Below are 26,531 nucleotides of genomic sequence, written 5' to 3'. Positions count from 1 at the left end.
TGCTGTCTGTCCTGCAGGCAGCTCTGTGCTCATGGCTGACAGCATCCCCTGCAGCAGCAGCAGGAGTGGCTCAGGGCAGTGGGACCGCGGGGCTCCTTCCTGCAGGCACAGCCTGTTCCTGTTCCCTGTTTGTTCCCTGTTTGTTCCTGTTCCCTGGCCTGGGACAGCAATCCCGTGCTGTTCACGGACAGCTGGCTGAGAAAGCAAACTGCAGGGAGCAATTTTCCCTTCCCATTCAGCCCATCTTTGCTAAGGCATGACGAGGAGCATCCGCGCAGAATGACAGTGCCCAAACCCAGCACAGCCAAGCAGGGATTTGGGGTGTGCTCAAAGGCTCTTGAGCAGAGCAGCCCTGAGATGCTGGGCCAGGGGTTTTCGCATTGCTCCGGTGTTTCACAGGACTGCACTGCCCTCCTGCTCCTCCTGGGGAGCCACTGCCCAAATCAGGGATGGAGCTGGAGCAGGGAGAGGCTCAGGCTTTGGTTTTCTCCCCTCGAACTACAGAGCAAACAGGACCATGTGATGTGCTAACCAATGTGCTTTATTTTAAGCTTTCCACAATCATTAAGGATTTTGTTTGAACATTGAGGATTTTTTTTTTAAACTTGATTGATCAAAGTTCCACATTCAATTGGTTTTGGCGATTTCAGTTCAACCCCCTCGAGTTCCCACCTGCCACATCACCCCAAGGTGACCCCCACAGGGTAACCCCTGCAGCAGCAGCTGGTGAACATCTCCCTGCCAGCCCTCCTACCTGGCCCTGGGGGTTATCAGCAGCACAGGAGCAGGGGGATGCACTGGATCCCCACCCCGGGCCAGTTCATCTTGTCAGCTCCACCAGTTTATATTGTCAGAGAAACTGGTCCCAGCACAGGGATCCAGTCACTCACCTTCCACAAAATAAGAATCAGATCCTTTATCATTCAATCATCTATTTCAATGACTGATGATTTAAGTTTAATATTTTATATTCTTACAGAAAATAAAATAAAAATAATTGGATAAAATGGTGATTAAAATCACAGTCAATTTGCAATGCTTTCATTGAAAGTACCCAAGCAATCTGATTTAAAAAGACGTTAAGAATCAAAGCCTATTTTTTAAGAAATGTCAATAATATTCCAATGCAACTTGTCCACTGACCTGTGACTCAGCGGGTCATTTGTGAGTGAGTCAATCTCACAGCCTAAGACTGGCCAAGTTACCACAGTGAGACACCACTGATGTCCAAAGTTATGCCAGGAATTAATTTGGTCCCAAGCCCCCAACCGTGCACTCAGTGCAAAGAACCAGGCAGCAGTCGCTGCCCCAGGTTTTCAAAACATTGAACATGTTTGGAAACAAACCGTGGCCTTCCAGTTTCCAAAGCATGGAGCAATGCACCGAGTCCTACCCACACATCTCCTGAGTCATCCCTCCACACACAAACCTGAGGAAATGCTCCTCATCCTCCATGAGAGAATTACTCATGAGATGGCAACGAGACCCCAGCCCTACACCCTGCCACAAGCACCCGGCCACGCCGCCCTCTCCCTGGCCAGATTCTGATACACTCACTCACGTTGGGCTGCACATCAATAATCCAGTTGCCTCCACCCTGATGCCAGGGCTGCTTTCCAAAACGAGGTAGGGTATCAGAAACTGGAGCAGCAAGACTCATCAGCTCTCATGGGGGGACAGGCATCTATCTACCCAAAGATGCTCCATGCTTACAGGTTGTCCAGTTAACAACCACCTGTGGCAGAAGGACTCTGGGAGAGTCGGATTTGTACCTGCAAAAGGTGGGGAAAGATCTCCAGAGAAAATAACGAATGGATGTTGTGACACTGACCAGAATTTCTAGAAATAAAATTAAACCAGAAGGTCCCACACAGTGTGAGCGGCCACGTGGCTTTTCCTCCTGTGCAAACTCTGACGATTCCAGTGCCCCAGTCCTAAGTGAGTGAGTCCTTCCCCGGGGGTGGCTTTGTTCATATTTTATTTAGTGCACTTAAAGTGACATTTTCTACAGCTGTCACAAGTGAGGTGGCATTTTCTGCATGGATGTTGGCCCATGCAGGGAAGGTCCCCAGCTGGAAGATGCTCTTGGCCCATGTGTTCATAGCCAGGCTAAGAAGCAGAACTCCCATAAGATTCATGAGCAACCCAGTTCTGGCCTACAAAAGAAATACAAAGACAGCTGTTGAGTTTAGACTGGACATCTACAGCATGTGAAGCATGAAGCTATTTGAATGCAAACATTATAAAAATGGAAGGTTTAATTGCTGTTAATATTAGCAACATTTTAAGCAGGCTTAAAGCCACAAAGGCCATTCTGCAGCTGCTTACCAAGCTTTGATCCATCAAAAACATTAACATCTGTTTAGCCTCAGGAATGTGAGCAGGAACTGGGACTAAGCCTAATTTTACTCATAAGCTTTGTTTCACTGAGCTGGGGAAATTTTCCTGCATCCAGAAACCTATGAAAGTTGAGCTGTTGACACTAGAGAAACAGGACAAGGGGCTGGGGGTTGCTGACCACACTCAAGACCACTTTTGTCACCATTTGGAGCCATGGTGGCTCCAAATTTCAACTTCATGCAAGCTCCTTCCATCCTGTGCCTTCAAACACCCTTGAGAACAGTATCAGACTTCTGTCTTCTCATTTTACTACATATTGAGTACTTACAATACAGAAAACACCCTTCTTTAAACACTCAGGCTGACTGTTTTCATCATTTTATATATCTAAAGGAACTTACCATATCCTTGACCATCAAATGTCCAGAGGAAAAGGCAATTGAGTTGGGAGGTGTTGAGACTGGCAACATGAATGCATAGGAGCATCCTATAGTTCCTGGTATCATTAAATAGAGGGGATTCACTTTCAGACGAATGGCCTGGAAAACCAGAAGGGAACAGAAATTGGACCTTGGGGATTTGAGCTGCCAAGAGATGAACCAAAGGATGCAAATAGCCAGTGGTGCGCAGCCCTCTGTAATAAATAACTACATCTCTCACAACAAAATCTGAAGGATTTTTTTCCTTCAGTGCCCACATTAGGCCACAGGACTTGTTGCTCCCAAGGGTTTTGAAGAGCCTGAAGCCCAGGAGCAGGAAAATTCCCCAGTGCCTGTCCCAGCACAGACCCAGCACAAACCCACCCACCCAAGGGGCAGGGCAAGGAGGGGGCAGAGCAGGAGCTGCTCTTGCCATGGGATGACTTTACCAGCTCTGCCAAGACAGGCAGGAAGATGATGATAGTGGCAGTGTTGCTGGCAAACTCCGTGAACAAGGCGATGACAACCGTGATGAGGATGACAGCCACGGGAGGTGGCACACCCTCCAGGGGATGCAGACGGCCTCCTATCCACACAGAGAGGCCAGACTCCTGCAGAAGGGAGAGAGAAAACAGGAGTCATCCTCCTGCCTCCCTGCAGGGGAACTGGTCCTCTCCTAGAACTTGTCCTCAGGTGTCTCACAGCAAGGAGTTGTAGCCTCTTTAAATATCTGCTGTGTATTGCTGTCACTTGGAGTTGACAAATATGTCCTTTGAGTGTGATGACTCCATTGTTTCAAGTTTTCCAAAGCCAAATGGGAACACCAAGTGACCCCCTGATGTGATCCAAGCCTGCTGGGCAGGATGGTGCCTCACCTCACAGCCCTTGGCCATGGCAAAGCCTCCTCCAAGCAGCAGGATGATGTTCCAGGGCACTGTCTCCTGGGCCTTCCTCCAAGTCAGCAAGGGCTGGGTCTCTGTGTTTGGTGCTGGACAAAGAGGAGAGGCCTGTGTCAAACACCCACCCAAAGAGGAGCATCAGTCACGGCCTGACTGAATGACAGCACGAGTCTGACAGCTGTCTGAAGCTCACTGGGCATGAATTGCTGATCAAATACACACATGGAGTGTCTTGGGTTAGCCAACTAAAGGAGCATTTAACTTAGTATCAGATATTTTAAAAAATAGCTTTCTAGCAATAAAGTTTTCTTTGAGGCTTTCTTGATTTGATATTTAATATATGGTTAATTTCTCTCTGTAACAGACATAAACATTGCCTTCAACAGATGGGAGTCCATAGAAGGAGGAAATTTTCTGCCATTTGAATTAAAGATGTTATTCATTTTCCATTTGTCATTCAAAGGCCAGTGAGTTTTACAGCAGAAAGCTCATCTCCCCTAAAAGCCATTTCTTAATACGTGATAAAGTGAGCTCTGTTGTAAGGAAGGATGCACTAATGGGACTGAAATTTTCTGTTGAAAAAGGGCACATATTTTATCCACAGGAGGCCTGATTAAACATCTTCCTGTGTATGGACAACACAACAAATGTGCATAACTCAGAGCAGCTGCTATTTTGTTCCCACAGACCCCAGGCGATTCTCCATCATCCACAAAAGGCCTTCATCTACTTCTCCCCATTCAGATCATCTCTTATGAATTAAAATTTGTATTTCATTGCTCCTCAAGAGGACTGACCCAAGACATCAAAACCTGGTGCAGAGTTTGTGCTTTAGGAATTCAAATTATTCCAGAAACTGAGGAAGAGCACCTATGTGTGAGAATGGACAGCTAGGCCAGCTCTGCCCTCTCAGAGGTCCATGCTTTCCTTGAAGGGCAGGAGCCTTTGGGAAGTCAGACACCAATCCTGTGCTCCACCATCAGACCTGCTGTGTAAATGAACACCATGGGTAAATGAACACCCATTTCAGGTCACTTCATCCCACCATGGCATCAACCCTGACATGTCCATGAGCAACCAAGCCATTCCTGCCATCAGCAGCAGGGCAGTGACTGCTGAGCTTCTGCTGGTACTTCAGATTTTTTTAAAAAAAGCCTTTCTAGGATGAAATGGCCCCTTGAAGCCACCCTGCTCCCCCCTGCAGCTCCAAGGGGGGACAGCACTGCTCCTTGCCCCATGCCTGCCCTGCCAGGACACAGGCAGGCACACAGGCCCTGCCTGGAGGGTCTCCTACTCACCTTTCAAGTCAAACCACCACCTGAGGGAAGGCTTTTGTGAAGGGAAGAAGAACAGTATAATCACAATGGTGATTCCTGTAACTGCATCTGAGATAAACCTGTCCAAAAGCAGCAGAAACACTTGTAAGAAGCTCAAGCCTGTAGAATTACAAAGTTTATGAGAACAGGGATTTACCAAAGAAGATTACAAGTTTCCATCAGGTTTGAACAATGCTTGTTGTTCAGAGTTGTTTTTTAATTCCCTGTCGAGCTAATTTTCTACCATGGGCTGTGAACCCCCCAGAAAAGCTGCCCTACAAAAGTAAAAACCAAGGTCTAATCCCCTCCACAGTGATGTTTTGGTTTTCTGATTGCAGAGTTGAAAGGACAAGTTTCCTGAGCCTATTGCAGGGAGGAAGAGAGACAGAGCCCAAAACATCTTATTTACATGAGCTCTTTGCAAAATGCTCAGACTGTCAGGTGAAGGGCAGGCTCCATCCAGTAAAAACCTTAAGCATGTGATAGATTTAAGGAGTTATTAACTGATGAGGAAAAGGTCCATAAGTACTTTGCTATATTAAGGAAACATTTATCAAACTAGGATTTTATGTGAAAAAACCCCACCAAACTATGAAGATCTCTTCTTTTAAGAAATAACAACACCCTCTGTGAGCTCTAGCATCCCCTAACTGCTGTATCTATTCATCTTCACAAGGTATGGTTGTCACAGGGGACACAAACTTGGGAAACAGACAGGACAACACTCAGAATCAGCTCCTGCCATCTCTCTTCAGTCTTCAGACCACTGATGAAATCAGTGGATTGCCTAAAGAACTCAGTATTTATTACAAATATCCTGTAAACAGCATTCCCAACATTAAATCCTAGGGATGGCCTCAAACAGACACATCACAACTTCCCACCAGCTTCATGCACCTCCTCTAGGAGACAGAAAATGCAAAGTTGGCTCTGCTACTTGATTTAATTTATTCCAGGAAATCTGAGTAATAGTGTTAAGCAACACAATCAGAAACTCAGGAATGTCAATGACCTGGAAATGTTACTGCAAAATGGCAGAGTGGAAGGAAAATAAAAAATCTTACCCTGGTGCAAACAAGCTTGCCCAGCCTGGAATGAATTTGGGATCCCTGGAGAACAGCATGATTGCAAACATGCAGAAGAAGAAGAAAATTGCCTGTTCTGCAAACCTGAAATGAAAAGAAATGAGGTTAAAATGCTGATGTGCTAAAGGGGTGGATCCAAGCTGGGACAAGTACCCAGCTCCTGCTGCAGCATCTTGGCTGAGAAGTGAGAGCTGATTTTCTAAAACCAGCTACAGTGACACATTGGGACAGACTGTAAATCTATTTGCAAATACTGGTGTTTGCCAGCAATGGTCTCTCATTGGCAGACATTAAGGAGAGGGATGGGGATCAGGGATGTCCCAGCAGTGGATGCAAGGCTGACCCCTGTGACCATGTCCCTCCAGGACACCAGCCAGGCATGGTGGCACTGCAGCTCAAGCCACACAACAGGATGATTGAGATTCAAATCATACATGAGACAGCAGGAACAAATTCCTCCAAGGTCAAAATCTAAACACTGTCCCTTAGACTCATGACAAACAGCAGGGTAAAAGGCAATAGCATTCACTAAGTATCTAGTGGAGTTAAGGTTTAACCAAGGTTTAAGATGATGCCTCAAAATTCTATTTAAAATCTCTCTGAGCACAGGCAAGGGCTCACAAGCCCTTGGGAAGAGGCTGCTTGAGCTGATTTTTAGTTATGGGGTTGCTAATCAAATTGGTAGAGCTCAGCTTAATGGACTTTCCCACTCCTAGATCTCAAAGTGGGACTTTGATTCTTTCAGAGACATTTTGCAGACTGCTGATAATGTACTGCATGGAACAAATAAACCAATTGCTTTCATTTACAGTGCAGGCACAGAGAGCTGCCTTTGAAGAACCACTCCATGTTCCACACAACAGAAATAATTACAATGTCAGTAGCATGACACAAACATCACTGGATATTCACAGCACTACCCTGAGTATGAAAATATTATTTTACAGATGGGGAAACACACACCATTTAAGGAAAAACCCTACAGTTTCAACCTACAGTGGATGGTTGGACATATGCAGGGTTGGATTTCAGCTTTTCCTGCTTCCTCCTTTTTCTTGGCATTTCTCAGAAGTCTAAAACTCGTGTTTCTTTCTGCTGGTGCCTTACTCCAAAATATAATCCCCATCATTGCAGTTTGTACCAGCTTTTACTTTCCTCACTTGACTAGCATAGTTGAGGGAATTATTCAGAAAAAATAATTTGTTCCATGGCATGGATCTGACTTCTTTACATATACTTTCCCTGAGCTTCAAGATTTCCTTAAGTATATCCACAATCCATATGATTCATATCCATAATTTGATTCAGCAAATGCCTTCTGTATGCACAAACCCTTGAAATCCAGCTTGTGTTGGTTGGCACCTAACTCACACAGAACTGGGTTTGTTCCTGGAGTAGAAAAATCATAAAGAGTAATTAAACAACCCAGCATGAATTCCCTCTATACCAGGAATGTTGTTCTTCAGAAGATTTGAGAGCAAGCTGCTATTTGCAATTATTCATGCTAGCAAAGGTGAGGGGGCTGGAGCGTGCAAAAAGCAAAGTTCAGCAGGTTACAAACAGACTCAGTAGAAATATAGGTACAATTTTCTTTAAAAAGCTCCATTCCCCACAATTCTCCACTCTTAAAACAGGATATTTCCAAACTCACTTAATTTATTTCTCATTTCTATCCCAGCTTTACAACTCACTTTGTTGGACCCAGTTTCTGGTAGTCCTCCTTTATCACCTCCTTGGCTCGGGCTTCTGCATCCACTCTTATATTTGACTTTTTTGTTTTCCAGCCCCTGCCAAGAAACACAATTATATTTTTACATGCATTTTTACATGCCTCTGACCTAAGTGGCACATAGGAAATAATGCATTTTCTATGCAGGACTCAGTGTCCTTCTCTCCAGCACCTGCTCTTCAAGGTTCAAAGAGCTGCACGTCTCTGGCAGCTCAGTTTGTGTTATCTTCAGATTATGAAGACTAACAATGAAAATCTCTGCTCAGATAATGGTAATAAATCTTTATTTTATATATCCTTTGTCTCTGCATTCACACAAAGGAGTCCCTGCAGAGGTGAGGAAGTTTCCTCTCATTTATATTCTGAACTGTTTCCTCCAGCATGGGCTGTGATTGCCAAGTGAAAGTCCCAACATTGCAGGATTTCCTTGTCTTCCTTCCAAGCAAGTTACCTACTTGGACAGGATGACTACAAATAGGGTGACACAGAAAATTAATCTGTCCCTTCATTTTTCAAGTCACTTGTAATTTCCTGGGTGATCCCAGGATGCTGCTGGGGATCAACAAAAAATGTGAGGAATTTCTAAGTGGCCGGGAATGTTAATGTGCTCCTGGCTAAGCCTCTTAGCCTGGCTGCTCACTGACTGCTCACTGTTTGCTCCTTTGTAGCATGTGCATACAAATGATATATTCATATCTTGCACTTCATCTCCCATCACATCCCATGACACTGAACCTGGTTTCTAACACTGTGACCTTGATTAAAACTGCAATCCCAAATTTCTGTGTCAGACACATCTGCCCATCCCCGAGATCCCTGCCCTTCCTTAATTCATTTATTGTTTCAAAGAGTGGCTGGATGTTCTATAGAGATGAATGGTTGATCATTCAGAAGCTGCTGCTTTCAAGTTACTGGCCCTTTAATTTCTTGGTTTTTGGGAGGTGTTATTAACAGCAGCCTCATCTCAGACAGCCCACTTCAAAAAGCTCCATTCTCCTCTCTTAAAACAGGATATTTCCAAACCCACTTAACTTCTTTCTCATTTCCATCCCAGCTTTACAGCTCACTTTGTTGGACCCAGTTTCTGATAGTCCTCCTTTATCACCTCAGCCTTTTAATGCCTTTTTAGATCCAAGCAAAGCCCAGGTGTCCCCCTGGGCTGCAGACACCCAGGACCTGCCCACAGAGAACTCCAGGCACCATCCCCAGGCAGTTACAGCCCAAGCAAGGCTCCTGTGGAGCCCTGGCTGTACTGGAGGAGCTTTGCAGTGTCCCCTCCACCACGGGGGAATTGTGGCATCTGTGCTGGCCCAGCTATCCCAATAGAGCTCGGGGGATGAGCCAAAGCAAACACAGAGCATCACGTCCCTGAGCTCCACAGCAGCTCTGCCTTTCCCTGCCTTGGGCCTCTTCCCTCACCTGAGGCTGGGGATGTGCCATGTGCTATGTGCCGTGTGCCATGTGCTATGCCCAGGGACCCGGGAACTCAGCTCTGCACAAGCCCTGGCACACGGTGAGAGCAGCCCAGCTCTCAGGATTGAGCTGGCCAAGCACCACACAGCAGCACCCAGAGCCTCCTGAGAAACCCCACCAGCAAGTCAAGGACAAGCCTTTGGCATTTTCTGGATTAAAACTTTCCCATTGATCTTTTTTTCTCCCTATGTCTGAGACAATGTAAATATTTGGACACCTGTTCTTCTTTATTCCCCTCTCCCCACATTTGCATTTTAAAGTCAAAACAACAATTAAAGGCTTTTCTAAATATCACGAATTCTGTATGGTCCCTGGAGGAAGCAAGACTCTGACTTTGTTACCATCACTTGTGAGAGTGTGGAGGGGGAAAAGGCTCCACATGAGCAGCAGAGCAGGGCTGCAATCACTGTGGGCTGTGCACACTGAGGGGTTGCATGTGTCCAGCAAAGATTTACTGGAAAAACATGTTATTCTCAGTTACAGATTAACACCTTGTTGTAAAATTAAGCCCTGTTGTGAAGTAATCTGTTCTAAACCCAGGTTTTTGCCCCAAGAAGAAATCCTGTTTCTTTCATGGGCAACCAAGATTTTATCACAGTCTTCAAAGCTAAATCTGCTTTTCCTTCTGTCATTAAAAATCTGCCATTTACCCTCCATAGGCCAAGGTCAGGCAGTAAAACTACCTTTAAAAATTATACATTTAACTGAATGAATATAACACATACTCTGTACATGCATTTCAGTTGGATAAAGTATACGTAACTATGAGATATCTTTAAAACCTTCCTATTCTGTATCAGCTTTTTAAAAATAGATGACCTGTTATGGGATGGGCCTGCTAGAGTTAGTTGTAAATTCCCCCACTTTCCAGGAGATGATCCTGGGTGATGTCAGTAGATTTAAGAGGAGAAGCATGATGAAAACATAATGCTAATATAACCAGACTACATATATGTAGAGTGAATATCAACATACCTCAGGTTAATTCCTCCATACAGGATAGAGATCCATAGCCATCCCATGAGAAGAAAAATCAGCATTAAAGGAAATGCAAACATAAACCAAGAACCAAAGTTCACCACATCACATTCTGGAAAATAACTAAGCAAACGGGAAAAATCAAGTTAATGCAAGATGGGAAAGCAACCCTTCCATCCACGGGTAAACAAGCATCTGAAATCAGCAGTGCAATATCCCACAAACCTGCCCCTGTGCATTTAAAAACTATCCCTGTGAGTTATCTGGGCATAAGGAAAAGTGGGAGTGTTGTGTTGGAACAACTCACAGGACACCCTGGCACCCCCATCTCACCCAGCCCAGCTGGGCAAGGAAAGTTCTGGAAATCTCCCTCCAGCTGGACAAGGCCTTCATGCAAAGATCCTCCTGAACACCCCGGATTAAATCCTGCTACAGAAACTACTGGGAAGTCTGGACATGAACCTTGCAGGGATGCTGCAGTGCCCAGGACAGGCTATATGTACTCAGCAAAAGTAAGAAATATCTGTGGGCACCTGGGCTGGCACAAATCTCTGCTCCTGTGCACATAGGAGGAATATTTTATGACTAAGAAGTGGTGTGTTCATTATTTTTCTTTCTCCCATACAGCAGCAGCTATAATTGCTCACAAAGCACTACATCAAAACAGTTACCAGGTTAATTGTAGGTGTGGAGTCAAGTCCCATTAAATTCAATGGGATTAAAAGCATCAGGGAGGTGAAGCACACATGCTCCAGTCTGGCTGACAGCCTGCCTGCCTAGGCTGGAAACCTACTCATTAAATCTAAGGCTGGTGCACTCCCTGCTTTCATTTCCCAAAACACTCTGGAAGAACATGAATTTTCCAAGCCAGCACTCAGCACAGAAAGGAATTTCCTGCAGGGATGAAGAACATGTCTGTGTCCTGCAGGACTCACAGGGATCCCCAGGACAGCCTCCCATACCTCTTCAGCTGTCCCAGAAGGATGAGGTTTGGTGCAGTTCCTGTCAGCGTTGCTGTGCCTCCAATGCTGGCTGCATATGGGATGGAGATGAGGAAACCTTTCCATATGTTTGTTTTGTATTCCTCCTCCTTCTTTAAGTCTGAGAGAGCATCACTGGAGAGCTCCTTCTCCTCCGCCAGATCTTTGCTTTAAAACAGTCCAAAAGAGAATCCGGTGAAAGCCCTGGTTTAAATACAGTGCAACCACTTCAGAGCCTTGACAGAAGGAAAATTCCCAGCTTTTAGAAATCCAAGCTACCAGTGTGGTGCTCAGGGACACCTCAGCAGCTCAGTGCTGCAGAGGGGTCTGCTTGGTGAAGTGCCACTGGGACTGTCAGCCTTGCAGAGGACAGAGCACCCCCAGACCCATCCACAGGAGCCGAGGGTGCCTGTGCCTTGCTCAGCCCCTCAGCAGCTTGCAACACTGAGCATAAAGTCCACAGGACTCCCAAAAAGGAAAAAGAACTAAAATTTGATAGATTTGAGGGAAGAAACGTCTGTTCCTATGTTCCTGCAAAGATGTTTCCTCCCCATCCTTGTTATCAAAGCAGGACCATCGCCAGTGTGTAAATCCTGGGGGGGTTTACATCATTGGCTTCACACATTTGATGTTCCTGAGAAAACCAAGCGCAAATCCCCAGCAGGAAACACCTCTGGCTGTGATTTCAGAGTGGCTGAAAAAATTCTCTGTAATGATTTGGACATGCAGAGGGATGCTGGACACACAGAGCAGGGTTTTTATCATCAGTGACCGGGATGTTTGGTATAATCAAAACATTGCAATGATTGAATTTCAAATTCCTAACACTTGGTCTAGCTCAGGGGATAGTTCTTTCTCAAGTCTAATACAAACTTTATAGTTAACTTACTCCTCAGTACTTGCCAGAAACTGCATCTCAGTTGGTACAGTGTAAAGTTTATTCTGCTGTAAAGATGCTGAAAAAGAAAGATGAGGACTTTAAAACAGTTCAAAGCATCTAGAAAATTCTCCTTGAACCAACAGAGGGACAGAGGAAACCGCTACCATGTTAGAGGAGGGGCTGTGCAAATGAAGGGTGAGCTCACACCAAGGGGATGGGGTCAGGAGCTCACACCTGGCAGGGATGAAGGAGCCTTCCTCCTCCTCCTGCCACTGCTCCAGCCCTACCACAGCACCCAGCTTCTCCTCCAACACCCAGGCACTTGGTCCCTTCACAGCTTCTGCCAAAGGCCTTTGGGATCTCCTAACACAGCCAAGACTTCGAGGGTATCCCTTACCAAGTCAAGGGTTTGGGGTGGGTTTTCTTGGGGGAGGATTAACTTTAATCATTCTTAGGAAGGAACAGTGTTGGGCTTTGTTGTATCTGTAAGGCAGGTTCCTCAAGGCACAGCAGGAGCATTGAGCTTCATTCCCATGGGTTGAGAATTTTACACGCTGCAGTCACCTAGTGCAGACACCATAATGCTGCAATTCCTTCTTTAAAGACAAGAGTGAGACACATTTGGGATTAGGTTTTGTACCAGCTCCTCCAAAAGCCACCCTGACAACAAGGACCATTCCAAACCCATCATCCTCTCCACAAATGCCAGAGCCTGCAGGCTGAGCAGCCAGTCCCAGTACTCTGGGAGCTGCACACCCCTTGACCATATTCAAAAAATAGAAATGCAACACAATCACTCTCTGTTACCAGACCTGACATTAAGGCTCGTGGCATTTGTGGTCATGGCTTGGCCTCCTGAGGTTGGGAGATGTGCTACAAACTTCATTTTCCATGTTCCTCACAGGACTGCAGCACTTGTGAGTTTTATCCACCTTCAGCCCAGGAGGCCCTTCCCCACCCCTGCTGGCTCTGCTGCCTTTCCTTGTCCTCTCCGTGTGGTTTTGGGAGCAGAGGTTTGTGTGCTGCACTTCCCTGTGCTCTGCAGACAGCTGCATACAGAGCCCAACTCCTGCTGCTGCCACCCAAGCAATCCCCAAATTTCCCTGCACCCCTTCTTAGCCCCAAACCAAATTCCCTTCCACCCAATGTGACCTAGAGTTCAAAAGCATGGAGAGAAGGCAGTGGTCAAAGTCTCTGGACTCACTCACATGTGCACCGAGACACTGCGCTCGTTCCAGCTCAGTGAACCAAGGATTTTTGCAATGTCATGTTTTACACATGGCTAATTTACTGAATTGGAGGTAATTGGCTTGGACACACACACATGCTGAACTTCCACCCCAAGCTTGCCATGATGAAGGGATGTAATTAGAAGGATGAACATTAACCCATGGTTGACTGTTGGTCCCTCAATGGATTTAGCCCAAAGGCTCTTACACTTCTGTCCCACTGAAGCCCAGTCCTGGCTCTGCAAAAACATTTCATTCTACTTCAACATTTTTTAAATTTTTTCCCCTGCTAAGCTCAGACTACCAGCCCATCTGAGCAGGACCATCTGTGAGTTATTTTTCAAGGAAGGTTTGCAAAGGTAACCATGCAAAGGAAAGCCAAGCATACTGCAGAGATTTTTCTATTAAATTTATAAAATAGGAATTGAAAATTATTACAGATCCGTAAGTTAGAAAAGGCCAAAGGTAACACAGTTTGGACCCAGCTGTGCACACCTCTCACAGAGCTGTATGAGGATTCTGTGGCCATTTCACCAAAATACCTCATATACCTTAGAGGTAGAGATGCTTTTCCTAGATAATTTTTGCTTTAATTACATTTTTTACTGTTTCTAAAAGGTTGAAAAGACCCGAAAAGGACTATTTCCACTGACTGAGAGATAGAGGCAGCAGTGCTGTGGCCACACCCTGCCAGCACTGCCTGGGATTAGGCAGTCAAACCAGGCAGCACTGTCCAAAAGTGCACATTTGCCAGTTACACCTCTAGAGACATAATTCCCAGGTCTGTTACTCAGTTACACCTCAAGCACTGAATGCAGTTTATCATGAATTTGCAGAATATTCTCTGTGAAGGAAAAAAGAATGGAAATTTTTTTTGTGATTTTTGCCTGGAGATGTTTAAGGTGCTCAGAGAAATGAAATATTGCCAATGAGGGGTTAGTGGGCAGAAGCAGAGAGAGGTCAGGTTCACAGGCACAGCAGCTTCCAGCTTGTCACACACCTGTTGCTGGAGATATCAGACAGAACTGCACAGCTCCCCTCCAAAAGGAAAGTTCTAGAAGCTGAAAAATGTCTGTTGGAGTTAAATTTATAACCCTGCTTTGGTCCACCAGAACCAGCTGGGACTTCAGCCACCCAACCTCACTGCCTGCTCTCCTGCATCAGAGGCCAAGAGTGTGAAAATGACAGCTAAAACTGAGTGCAATGATTTGTTCAATGACACAAGAATGTAAATATTTGCTGATCTGTAATATGCTGCCCACACGGCTGAGCATGGACATAAGTGATCAAAATCTTGAGATTCTCTTATCAGGAAAAAAGTGTCACCAACTGATCAGAGATCACTTAATTGCAGGCTCCATGTGTGTAAGCAAAGTCCTACACAAAACTGGTTTCATACACTTGTTGAGATTTTTTTGCTGCGAGTCAAATGCTTTGAAATTTCACATATTCTTTATTATATTTTAAATTGCTATTTTTAACTGCCCAAATATTTTTTTACCTCATGGACTCTACCTCAGTATTATGAAACCAAGTCAATTGGCTAATGGATTTTATCACCTGCCATTGTACAAGTTTTCTTCCACATACAGCTCCCTTCACAAATGAATCTGTCTTTTTTGGAGCACAGATCACAATTCAGAGAGATTATAAACATTTAGTAAACTATGAAATGAGTATACCTTTTTCTCATCTGCACATCTCCACTCCTAAGTGTAACATCAGATTTGTCACTTTTGACTGACTTTAGGTTTAGGGCTTCCTTCCAGGAACTCAGCTTTGCTCATCCATTCAGAAAGATTACAGAAAAGGGTGAGTCTAACTTGGGACACTAAAGTTCAAATAAAAAGTCTACATAAAAATACAGATTTTGATGTACAAAATGTACATTTTACAGGTGATTCCTCCTTTGCTTGTATCATAAATAACTTTGAAAGCCTTTATCTCAAAAAAACCACACAAAAAACCCCAAACATAATCACACCATCACATGATATTTGCAAAGCATCACTTTATTCATTCTTCTACCTGCATTCCCCTCCTTTGCCTTTTCTGGTTTCTCTTACCACTGCAAGTGTGAGTCAAGGATGTTAATTCTGTGCTTAACAGTGTCTAGGACAAGGTGAGGAATCCTCCTTTTATGTGTTCCCAAACTCTACTGTGCTTACAGCCACAACTACACAGTCAGATTCAGAGGCTGGGGACAAAATGTTCAAAGCAGACTGACAAAACACAGAACAGGAAATTATAGCAAGGAAATCAGTGAGGTTGATTTTAATAGATGCGAATAGTCAAAAATTCATAAAGCAAACTGGAGTGCAAATATCTCATAATTGCTACACATCAATGATGAATGATTAACTATATCTTTATTAGGTGTGCACATGTTTGAGCATTCTTCTGGGGACTCCTTTATCTGTCTTAGGACTCAGCAGGAACTAAGAAGCCATTGCTTTTAAATCACAGATGAATTACTAATTAGTGCAAGAAGAAGCAGAAGAAGCAGCAGAAGAAGAAGCTGTGACTGCTGTTCCAGCTATCAGCAATAGCTGCAAAGGGGATGTCAGGATGTCATTTCTGGATTGCCGTTTCTCATCACTGTCTGCCAGAAGCCCAAAGTTCTGGTGAATGGCTTGTGAAGAGAGGGCTGCAGAAAGGTCTTACCTGGCCACATACCCCTGACCTATCCTCAACCTGCTCAGCAACAACACCAAACAGCAACATGAAGATGGGAAAAATCACAAAGCACTTTATGGACAGTTATTTCACCTGCCAGCCTTCCCTTGAGTCCTTGCTTTCTCTCCAGCTCAGGCTCCAGTTCCATGGGTGAACAAACAGGAAAACAATAGAACACACTTGTCCCAAGTGCACAACAGCTCTGTGTGCCACAGGGAGGGACCCCACTCATCACCTGCCTTATCTACAGCCCTCCCTGGCTCCAGCCATCCCCACAGCATCCCTACAAACCCACCACCACCGTGCCACAGAGCTGGACTTTAACCTGTGCCAGCTGCAGCTTTATGGAGCAGGTTGGCTGGGCATCACCTCTTTGGTTTTCCAGGCCACCCATAAGCATTGCATGGCATGAGGAAAGGGCAGATAAAAGGGAGTTGTCTGCCAATATTCTTCCACCATGGGAATAAAGTGTGCAGTAAAGTGGGACCAGCCTGAGATTGAGCTGGTATTTGTGCCAGTGAAGTCAATAAAATGGGGCAGATTTAAGGGCAGCAGGGCAGACCTCAGCTGGCTTATACTACTGCCCTGTCTCAATTACCTTGGTTTTCTTCATTTTCCCTGTTCATATCCTTAGATGTGTCTTTCTCCCCAAAGAGGCTTTTTAAAATTGCATTTGCAATTGGAAGCATCATAGCAGTGGAGGCAGTGTTACTTAACCACATGGACAGGAAAGACGTTGTCAACATCATCCCTAAGATTAGTCTGAAAGAGAGAAAAAAGGAAAAGCTGAATTTCTTCAGTTTGGCAAGTTCTCTGACACATTGGGAGGAAAAGCTCATGTGCAGAGATAACAAAACCAATACCAAAAAGGATTTCTGTGACCCTCCTGAAACTGGATGGGGCACAAGCATGGGGCTGAACCAAATGATGTGCTGAACTGGCCCAAGGGCAAGCAGCTGAACAAATGGAGAAAAGGGGGTTTGGACAGCCCCCACTATTGGAGTAGGACAGCAGAGCCTCTTCCCAAGCCCCTGCAGCTCACATCCCCCAGGGAGAGCCCCCATAGTCACCTGGCTGGCTGGACTCCCACCAGCATAAGCACCCGGAGGGCAATCCTGCGGTGTAAATTCCACTCCTCGATGGCCGAGGCCATGATTAAACCACTGAGGAACAGGAAATTGGTGTCTAAAAAGTATTGTGGGCAAACTTTGTTAGATGGGAGGATCCCCAGGAAGGGAAAGAGGACGATGGGCAGCAGGGCTGTCACAGCCAAGGGCAGGGCCTCGGTGCACCAGTACAGGGCCATCAGCAGGATCACATAGAGGCATCTTCCTTCCTGCAAAAGGAGGAGAGGAAAAGTGAGATGTGGCATTACAGAGACATCTTGTCACTTGGAGACACTTAGAGAAGCAAAATATTCCAGCTACTCCCTTAAGGATACAGAACTTCTCCCAAATAATTTCTATCAAGTACAACATCTAGCCTCCTACATTGTGTAAGGGGTTCAGGACTGATCCGAGACCACAGCAAAACCAAAATTCTCCTTGATTGCCTGATCTTCCCATGTGCTTGCAGGCATCAATCAAGGAATCTTTGGAGAGCAGGAACTGCCCCACAGTGTTGAATTAGGGCTGGCATTGCTGCTGACATGCTCAGGTGTCTGACCCATTTAATGTTTGTGCTTTCCCTCCAACTTCCGCAGACCGTGCTCTGCACAGCTATGCAAAAGCAGAGATGTATGCTCCCCACATTTGCAATAGGCAGCCCTCAGAAAGGCTTCTTTTCTTGGATCAGAGTCTCCCAAGAGATTTATGAGAGCCCATTCCATGGCAAGGGATCCCAGTCCCTACGGAAATCAGTAAATCAAGCACCCCGGTGTCACAGCACTTCCTGCAGGCATCACCCCAGCCTTGGCCAAGGCTGGCAGAAACCCAGGGCCCCCAGGCCACAGTGTGAATTCACCCATCCACCCAGGAGGCACAAACTAGACCAAAGCCATTTGTCACCACAGCCACAGCCAAAACAACGAGCAATGGGAGGAAGTCGGGAGAGCGGCCCCGAGCCCAGGACGGGAGAGCCCAGGGCAGAGCTGAGCTGGGTCACAGCAGGCCTCAAGAGGGACATTGTCAGCAAGCACAGGCAGAGTGCCCACTGCACTATAAATAACTGCTGAGCATCACTTGGAAGCCACAGAGCTATTTATTTTATCACTTTGCCAGCTTGTTGTGCAGGTTGAATTGCTACTCAAAGGCACCTCTGTGCCTCTGCTGGGACCTTCCTCCCCTGGGCTTCTGAGGGGGAGATGATGGCTCTGCTCCCTGCCAAGGCTGGGGACTGTGGGAGCTCCATTTTGGGGATAATGTGGTCTCAGCCCCATCTTTTGAGGGCTCAGCCAGGCACCAGAGCAGGTACAGCACAGCCACCACCTGCCTGTTCACCTATGAACGATTTGCTGTTGGCCTGGGCTGAAGGAGGTCAAAACCAACATGGATTTATGTTCACCACATCTGCAAGTGAGGGTTTGAAAGGTGGACAAAATGACAGAATTCCTGATTTTGTTTTTGCACCCAGGCTTTGCATTGACAAGGGGTCCTGCTAGCAAGGCCCCAGTGAATGTGGAAGCATAAGCACAGCAGAACTGAGTGTAACTGATTTTTTTTTCATACATTAATTGTAGCAGTGTCAGTGCCTCATATGAAGTGCCCAAGATCTGGATTTCAAGATCACTTTCAGACCTAATTTTAGATGCCAGTAAAATGACACATGAGAGTGTGTGAAGCAAAACCCTCAGGCTCAGCCCAGCCCTGGAAGCTCTCATGGGCTCCCTGCTCTTCACTTCCCCCAAACCAGCAGGACCAGAGCAGCAAACCTGGCAGTGATAAACTTTACAAAAACAAAGAATCATGTTTTCAAGTGTTTGCCACTAGATTACTGATTCAGTTCCTGTGCCAACTGATAATTCCTCTTTACTATGGTTCTTTTTGTATGCCAAATAAATAGCTTTGCTCTCATTAAGCTCTCTTCCATTTGATTTCCAAAGGCCATATGGATAATTTTTTCTCCCACTGGCAAAATATTCTTCAGTTTCCTGCAAGTAAAGTTGCACCAAAGTCAGCTTCAAAATAAAGACACTTTAGCTCTTACTGGAGTAGAGCAACTGAAAATATTTAACAATGATACAAGAACATATCAGTGAAGGCTTTAATTGACTTTACAAAATAGATGATGTACAATTTAGAAAACTAATTATAAGTAATGGACATTTATTCTCCAGTGTATGGAAAATGTTCTGGAAAACACTGCAATGAGACACAGCATCAATCTAATAATTCCTCTCCACTGCAAGATCAAAAGCCAAGGGGTAAAAATGAAACAGGGCAGAAAGAACTGTTGTGTGAGAGGCTTCCCTGAATTTTTGAAACCTATATGGATCAACAGGAAACCACTTGAAAAAAACAGTAATGTTGTTTATCCAATTTATTCTACCCTAAAAGAGGACAAATAGCAGCTATATTGGTTTTTGAGATAGAACCACCATTGAACAAAAAAGGAACAAGACCAATCCACAATAACTTCAATTTCAACCAAGCATTCCCCAGAATGAAAAAAATAATCATCGATGAAATTGAACCAAACTCTATATGAAATTGAAAGTTTTTTGATTTCAAGACATTTTGCAAATGTTAACTAATTGATGTCCCAGGTGTTTGGTATGTTTGGTTAGTACACAAGCAATAAATGCTAACAAATGTCAGGAGAATGGTCCTGGACAGGCTGGGCTGAACAAGCTGCTCTGTGTGGCACCATCACCTCCACATGATCTTCATCCTTCCATCCCTTGGCTGCATCCTTGTCGGGACTCCTTCTACTTCTTGTATCTCCCTGCACCTTTGTATTTACATTTTTCAACAGAATTCTATCAAAGTTCATGGTGGCACATATGAACTGTAAAATGGATCTTGTGATCAGGTTAATTTTACAGCCATTTAATGATTTCCAGGAAAGCACTTGTGGCTCTGGACTGCAGCAGCTCCTCTTCCTGTTGCTCAAGAGCCTTGGGATCGACCTCTGCCCCTCCAGACACAGATGCTGTCTTTGCCCCACTCCAGCACTGGGGATTTTCCACCCTGGGGACCTGCTGGGCTGCGGCAGAGGAAGCCAAGGCACGAGGCTGTGTGCTGCAGTCTCAGGGCAGGGCAGATGAGGTGCCCCAGGGAAAGGAGGCTCTGGCAGGGAATGTGGGTCAGGGGAGGCAAGCTGGGTCACCCAGGCACAGCCTTAGAGGGACACCAGGACCTGCAGCTGGACCTTGTTCCCCATCAGAACCAGTGCCCACAGCTACCCCATGAGGTAGATTCAGTGCTCAAAGCAGCCCTGCCTTGGCACTGCCAAATTCTGGGTTTTCTCCATCATGCCCTGAATGCTGCATGGTCATCACAGCCCCATCAGCCACACAGGCTCCCACCAACCTCTAACCAGGCAAAAGAGGGGCAGACAGGGCTCCTCCAGGACCTTGATAGCAGCACCAAGAGAGATTTTGGCTGAATTGGAGCTTATCAAGCCCTTTTATCCCTCTGCTATCACAAAGAAACATCCTACCTGTGATATACAGAACAACCTGGAGCAGAAAACAAGCACTGAGTGCTGTCACTGTGCCACCAGCCCCACTGTGCCCAGGACCTGCTCTCCAGCAGGATGGAGCTGGGAATCTGATTTCCACTAACCCAGCTCCTGCAAGCATTATGTAATCTGGACTCAGCCCAAGCCCTGTTTACCAGCCCCCTGCCAGTGCAGTCCTTTTGCTCCTGCTGGCTGTTTGCAGAGTGGCTAGAAAGGGGCCAGTAACACAGGCCACAAAGCTGCAAGAGCTTCAGGGAATCTATTTTCCTCTGCTAAAACGACATAAAGCTTAAACACTTTTATTTGAACTTCCTGAGGTATTTTGTAGTTGGCAAAAAAAAAAAAAAGTCTGTTTTAAAATGAGACAGCTGAAGCTCAGATAAAGTGGGCAAATTGAGTGTATGGCAAAAAGTCACCAACTCAACAAACAGCAGCCTGGTAGACTCTCCACTGCTCTTGTCAACTTTCACACATCCCATACACACAAATACCACATTTACCACCTTGGCTGTGGGTAGCCAGTCCTGTAGCTGTGTTGAGCTAATTACATATTATGATCTCCTACCTTTTTTTTTTTTTTAATACTTCCCAAGGGAGGCTACAGATCAGCCTGGCATGTGGTCAGCATCCCTGCTGATCTCCATCTATACTTATAGAAATATACCCACTTTATTGGTACACAACAAACTCTTCAGGCTCTTGAAAAATTATTGTTTGGAAGTTGTCTGAACTTAAAGATTTTAAAGTAGCCAGGATTAGATGTATGAAATTTAAAATTTCCATTTAGTTACTGTCACAGTAAAAAAATTATCAGTCAGTTTCTTATGCTGTAGGATTGCACTATCAGAACTTTGCTCAGTATAGAACAAAAATGCTTCATTGAATGTGGCTTTTTCTGCACTGTCCATCTGGCAGCAGATTCCAACATTTGTGTTCATCACTCTCAACACCCTGCCCAGGGATTTCTTCCATATCTTTTTTCATAGAACCACAGAAACGACCTTGATAACCATTGAGTCAACCATTGCAGACACAGGCAGGAATCAGGCAGACATGTTTTATATGCAGTTGTGTTTTCCAATTAATACTAACTCCTGTCAATAAAGATTTCCCTTTCCCCCAACCCAAGTATTGCTGCTTTCACACCCTCCCAGTGCCAGCTTGCTCTTTGCCAGGCTGACCCTCTCTCTGGGCTGAAGCTCACAGAGGATGCGGTAAAATGGAGTCACTGTACCTTCAGTTATCTCCCTCTTTCCCCAATGAAGTTCTTGCTCTCATCTTTTAACTGACCATTGCTTCCAGGTCTGTGAAACTGGCCTTCCCAAACCACCACACACAAACACTGCAGAGATGGACTTTGTGTATGAAATGCAAAACCAGGCTACAATCACTTATTTCTCCTGCCAGGCTGCTCTCTAGCCTGTTCCCTGCCTGTCCATGCTCCCGCTGTGCTCTCCAGCCAGGATCCAGCTCCTCCAGCATGCAGGACAGCCCACTCCCATCCCCTTTGTCTACATTTGCATCACCCTTCTGCCCCCAAAGCCACCCTTCATGCTCTTTGCTCTCCAGTGCAAGCAGTGTCACTTTTCTTCTGGAAGATCTTAAAGTCTCCTTGCACTAACCAGGAGGACCCATCACCATCATCCAAGTTAATTTTAAATTGCTCCATGGCCACTGAGGAAGTCAAGTCAGTTTTCTGAAGGCACTGGGCCCTATTTGCCTGCCCAGAGCTCCTTTTAGCAGATTTGGCTGCCTCAGCTGTTACCAAGCCAAGAGGCTGTAGACATTGAGTTCATTAGAAGCTGTTGGAACAAGCTCTTTGCACAGCTCATTAAAAGTGCCCCCATGCCCCTTCCAGCAGAACAGTTCCTCCAGCCCCTCCTGCCCTGCCCCAGCTCTTTGCAATCATTCACAGCCCTCCGAGCAGGGGGGTCACAGGCACTTCCACTCACGGGACAAATATTCAGCCATTTCAGCAGCAACCAGAGCAGGAGGTGACACACAAAGCCCTGTGCAGACAACTGGCTCCACAGAGATCATTCCCTTCTGCTGCCTGATGTGGTGGACACAAAGCATTGTTCCACACACAGCTTGGGCAGCACACCCTGAGGTCTCAGCAAACACCCACAAAGCAGAAATTTCATTCTTCTGTTTAGCAGAAAGGAGGCTGCAGACAAAACCATTTTTCACCAGCCTTCTCTACACAACCACCACCTACAGAGGCCATCAATTAAAAACAAGGGCAATTAACATAACAGCAGCAGTGGTAGCCCTGTCACCATTCCTCTGTGAAGGGACTCACATAAGGATCTGGAGAAAATCCACTGCAGAGTGACAGCTGGCAAGAGCTCTAATCACAGTTTGAAGATGTGGATGTTGGAGTCCATCACCAGTGAGCAAGAGCAGACCTGATGGATGATTTGTCTCTTTTGTTTCCAGAGGGATGTCACTTAAGTGTAGGGAAAACCCACTGCACCCACATCACAGGGTATCACTCAGAAAGGACACACTAACCCAAGGAGCCACAGCCTGGTGTGTTCTATCAGCTTTAAGGCATGAGGTCTTGGTCTCCAGATCCAAGTGAAATGCTGCCCTTGAAACCAAAGCTGAAGTGGCTTTTTATGGTAGAAATCCTTTGGGTGACTAAAATTGCAGAGCATCCTAGCAGGGAGTAAATGGTGACACGATGTGAGAACAAATTGTTAACATCGACAGAGAGGAAATTACTGCAGAGGTGCCTGTAAGAACACCTTCTCACAAGGGAATGCTCATCCTGAGACCAGCAGAGGCTGAGCCTCACTGCTTCTCCTCTCCTAGCAGTTCCTGTTGCACCCTGCCAGGCAGCATTCCACCATCCCAGCAGGAGCACAGGGCTCTCTCCAGCTTGTCCAACAGCCCTGTGTTCCAGATGCACAGGACTCGGCAGCATTGCAGCTGTTCCAGTGACTGCACATCACACAGGGCTCCTCCTGCCCCAGCCTGCTATCCCTGCACGCCCTCCCTGCCTGGGACAGGCTCCCAGTAACCCCAGTACAGCCCAGTCAGTCGAGTTCTCGCTGGCCACCTGCAGCAGCTCTCACGAGCTGCCTGCCCAGGAGAGGCCAGGCTGTCCTGCAGTCCCGTGGCAGGACAGACAGACGCCTGACCCGGGCAGTGCAGTGAGGGCATGCAGCCCTTACCATCACATGCCAGGACAACTTCCACACTCTGCCGCCCCTGATCCCCTGCCTGCTGACCCTGCTCCTGCCCCTTGCTGCTCTCACAGTGTGGTTAAAAGCATAACCTGCTCCTTCCCCTCCCACAGCCCCTCGCGGCTCGGGCTGCGGACAGGGGGTCAGGCGAGCTCTGGACGTCAGAACTTAATCCCCTGTTGATGCAACAGCAAGTTTCTTTTCTTGTTGAACAAGTGAGAGAGTTTAGTGTTGAAACCCTGGATGAATCATTGACCCCTGAACATGAACAACTGTGTACAGGAGTTAGCAGCTACAGGTTCCCCCCTATGCCAAACCTTGAGACAACTTGGGGAAGCTGCAGTTTGGACTTGCTTGAAATACTCACTCATGTGAGCATCCAGGTTTTGACAGGCACCAGCCAGTGACACTGCTACCATCTGTGATGATTTAAAATCCATGTAGAATGAAGAAAAGACCCCCAAGCTGAGCAGCAAGCTCTGCCAGGGTCTCCTTCCATCACAACGGCTATATTCCTGCTTTGCTGCCTGCTCAGCTGCAAACATTTCCACTTTCCCAACACCATTTTTTCTTCAATAAAACAGAGTTGATCAGACCACCCTATCCATGAGGTCCTCCACGGACTGCACCCTAGAGTGGGCTACCAGCTCACTCTGGGAGCTGAGCAGGAGAGAGCAGTACCATTACACCACAGAGACATTTTTTAGTTCTGTACACCTATAGAAATCCCCTTCCTGAACATCCAAATCCTTGTACAGCCTGTGTGACTCTACACACTTCTACCGGCACACAGAACAGTGAAATCAAGGCCCTTCCCACAGTGCTGGGCTCATCTGTGATTTTTTCTCACTAGTAACGCCTGCACAGACCAGACATGAACTTGCACTTAGCATACAGTGCATCTCCTCCCTCTCTAATCCTATCTCACAATTTTACCAAGTGCCAAAGTCAAACAGGATGATATTAAATACACTAGAAGTCATTTGTTCAGCTATTGAAAATTAATGTAGAAATGTAACTCTTCAGTTATGAATCCACAAGGGAATTTAGTACCTGTTGTGTGCAATGCGTTTTCTGCTCCTTGAGGCAGACATTTAACACAGTCCCATTCATAGCTTAGCCAACTATATAAAACAGAGGAAAAAAGTGACATTCAATCCAAACAAATGTCTCGTTTAATATATGGTGTCACTAAATAAAGCAATGGTCAATCTATATTATTTTTAAATTTAACAGGTGTATTTTGTATCTCAAAGGAGAAGGTTTCACCTAACAAGCACTGAACAGGCAGAACTTAGTGCCAGCTTTGTGTCCTTACAGCTCCTAAACTATTCTATGTTCACTACATACTGACCGTTACTTATTTTAGGTCATTCTCAAATGGATCTGAGTCAGACCATGAGGGTGAAATCCAGCTCACACTGAAGTCAATGGTGCAAAAAAGTCCACAGGGCAGTGAAGACATCCACAATGTCTTCACTGCCCTCTGGACTTGCACCTAAGGCTCAGAGGTTCCTGGTGCACAAGAGCCGTGCAAAAAAAATCCTCCAGCCCCCAAAGCCTTGCCGCAGATTGCTTTATGGGCAGCTCATCACATGCTAAAGCACAAACCTTCAGAGGAGAGCAGTTTCCACCTTTACACAACACCACTTATCTTACTCGCAAAGCCTTTACAGATACAGCACCACAGTTCCCCTGAGTGTCACCCACAGCGGGGCGGGCACTCCGGAGCAGCCCTGCAGCACGAACTGAGCACAGCTCCGCGGGTCCCTGTCCCACCGCCACTCCCATCGCTCAGGGGATGTGCCAGCGATGCCAGGTAAACTCCCAGCACCGGACACTCAGTTCTACCCCAGCTCTGGGTGATGCTGGTCTTGCCTCAGCTTCCCCAGATGCCATTTGGGCACTGCTGATAAAAGCTACAGGGCGCTTGGGTACCAGCAAGAAGCACTCATCATTGCCACTGAGCTTGAGCTGATACGATCCTCCCACCTCCAAATATCTATATAAGAAACATCAAACAGAATTCACGTTACCTATCCCTTCTTCCTCCTATAAACCCGACATGACCGCAGGACGCCCCATCCATTCGCACTTTAAGTTGCTGGAAAAATGTGAGGAGCTGTGCAGCCCACTCTGCTCCATGGTCAGGCAGCAGGGTGACCCTCTGGAGAGGCGAATTCTGCTGGTGCTGAGGCAAGCGGTGGCACGGAGCCCCAAGGCTGTGTCCCCGATCCTCCCAGGGCGGAACGAGGCTCCTCACACCCGGAGCTCCCGGCGCAGCATCCCCGGTGCGTTCTCCCGCTCCGTGCCCCGCACTCTGTCTGTGCCGGTGTCCCGCAGCCTGTCCGTGCCCATGCCCCGCTCCGTGCCCGCACTCTGTCTGTGTCAGTGTCCGTGCCCCCCGTCCCGCAGCGGGCTCCCCAAACCCGCAGTGCCCACCCGGGGTGCCCTGGCGGTACCTTAGGGGGGAGGCTGAGCAGGATGGGCACCAGCGCCAGCGGCGCGCACAGCAGCACCACGAACCTCCGCACGCTCCACGCCTTCTTCACCAGCGCCCCCAGCGCCGCCATCCCGCGCCCATCGCCGCGGCCACCCCGCGCCCCCGCTTTATCCCCCGGGATCGGCCCTCCCGGTGGGCGGCACCCCCCCCGGGACCCCCCGCCCTTCCCCGCCCCGCCTCGCCCTCCGGGAGGGGCCCCGCACCGCCCCACGG

The 26,531-nt window shown here is 46.7% G+C and overlaps 1 protein-coding gene across 1 annotated transcript; it reads right to left on the bottom strand.

Annotated features, from left to right (window-relative positions):
• Positions 1-523: 523 nt before the first annotated feature.
• On the bottom strand, positions 524-26,427 carry SLC13A3 (solute carrier family 13 member 3). Its single transcript, XM_064729615.1, has 13 exons — positions 26,278-26,427; positions 17,075-17,340; positions 16,603-16,766; positions 12,109-12,175; positions 11,202-11,387; positions 10,237-10,362; positions 7,751-7,846; positions 6,039-6,143; positions 4,957-5,054; positions 3,635-3,747; positions 3,209-3,370; positions 2,742-2,879; positions 524-2,156 (listed from the first exon to the last, which is right to left on the bottom strand). Exons 1-13 carry the CDS (start codon positions 26,386-26,388, stop codon positions 1,971-1,973), a joined length of 1,818 nt encoding a protein of 605 aa, XP_064585685.1. The 5' UTR covers positions 26,389-26,427; the 3' UTR covers positions 524-1,970.
• Positions 26,428-26,531: the final 104 nt, after the last annotated feature.

The sequence above is a fragment of the Zonotrichia leucophrys genome, chromosome 20, assembly GCF_028769735.1.
Source record: "Zonotrichia leucophrys gambelii isolate GWCS_2022_RI chromosome 20, RI_Zleu_2.0, whole genome shotgun sequence".
Classification (NCBI taxonomy): domain Eukaryota; kingdom Metazoa; phylum Chordata; class Aves; order Passeriformes; family Passerellidae; genus Zonotrichia; species Zonotrichia leucophrys.
Note: the sequence above shows the minus strand (reverse complement) of the source record. Positions and strands in the feature narration are given on the sequence as shown.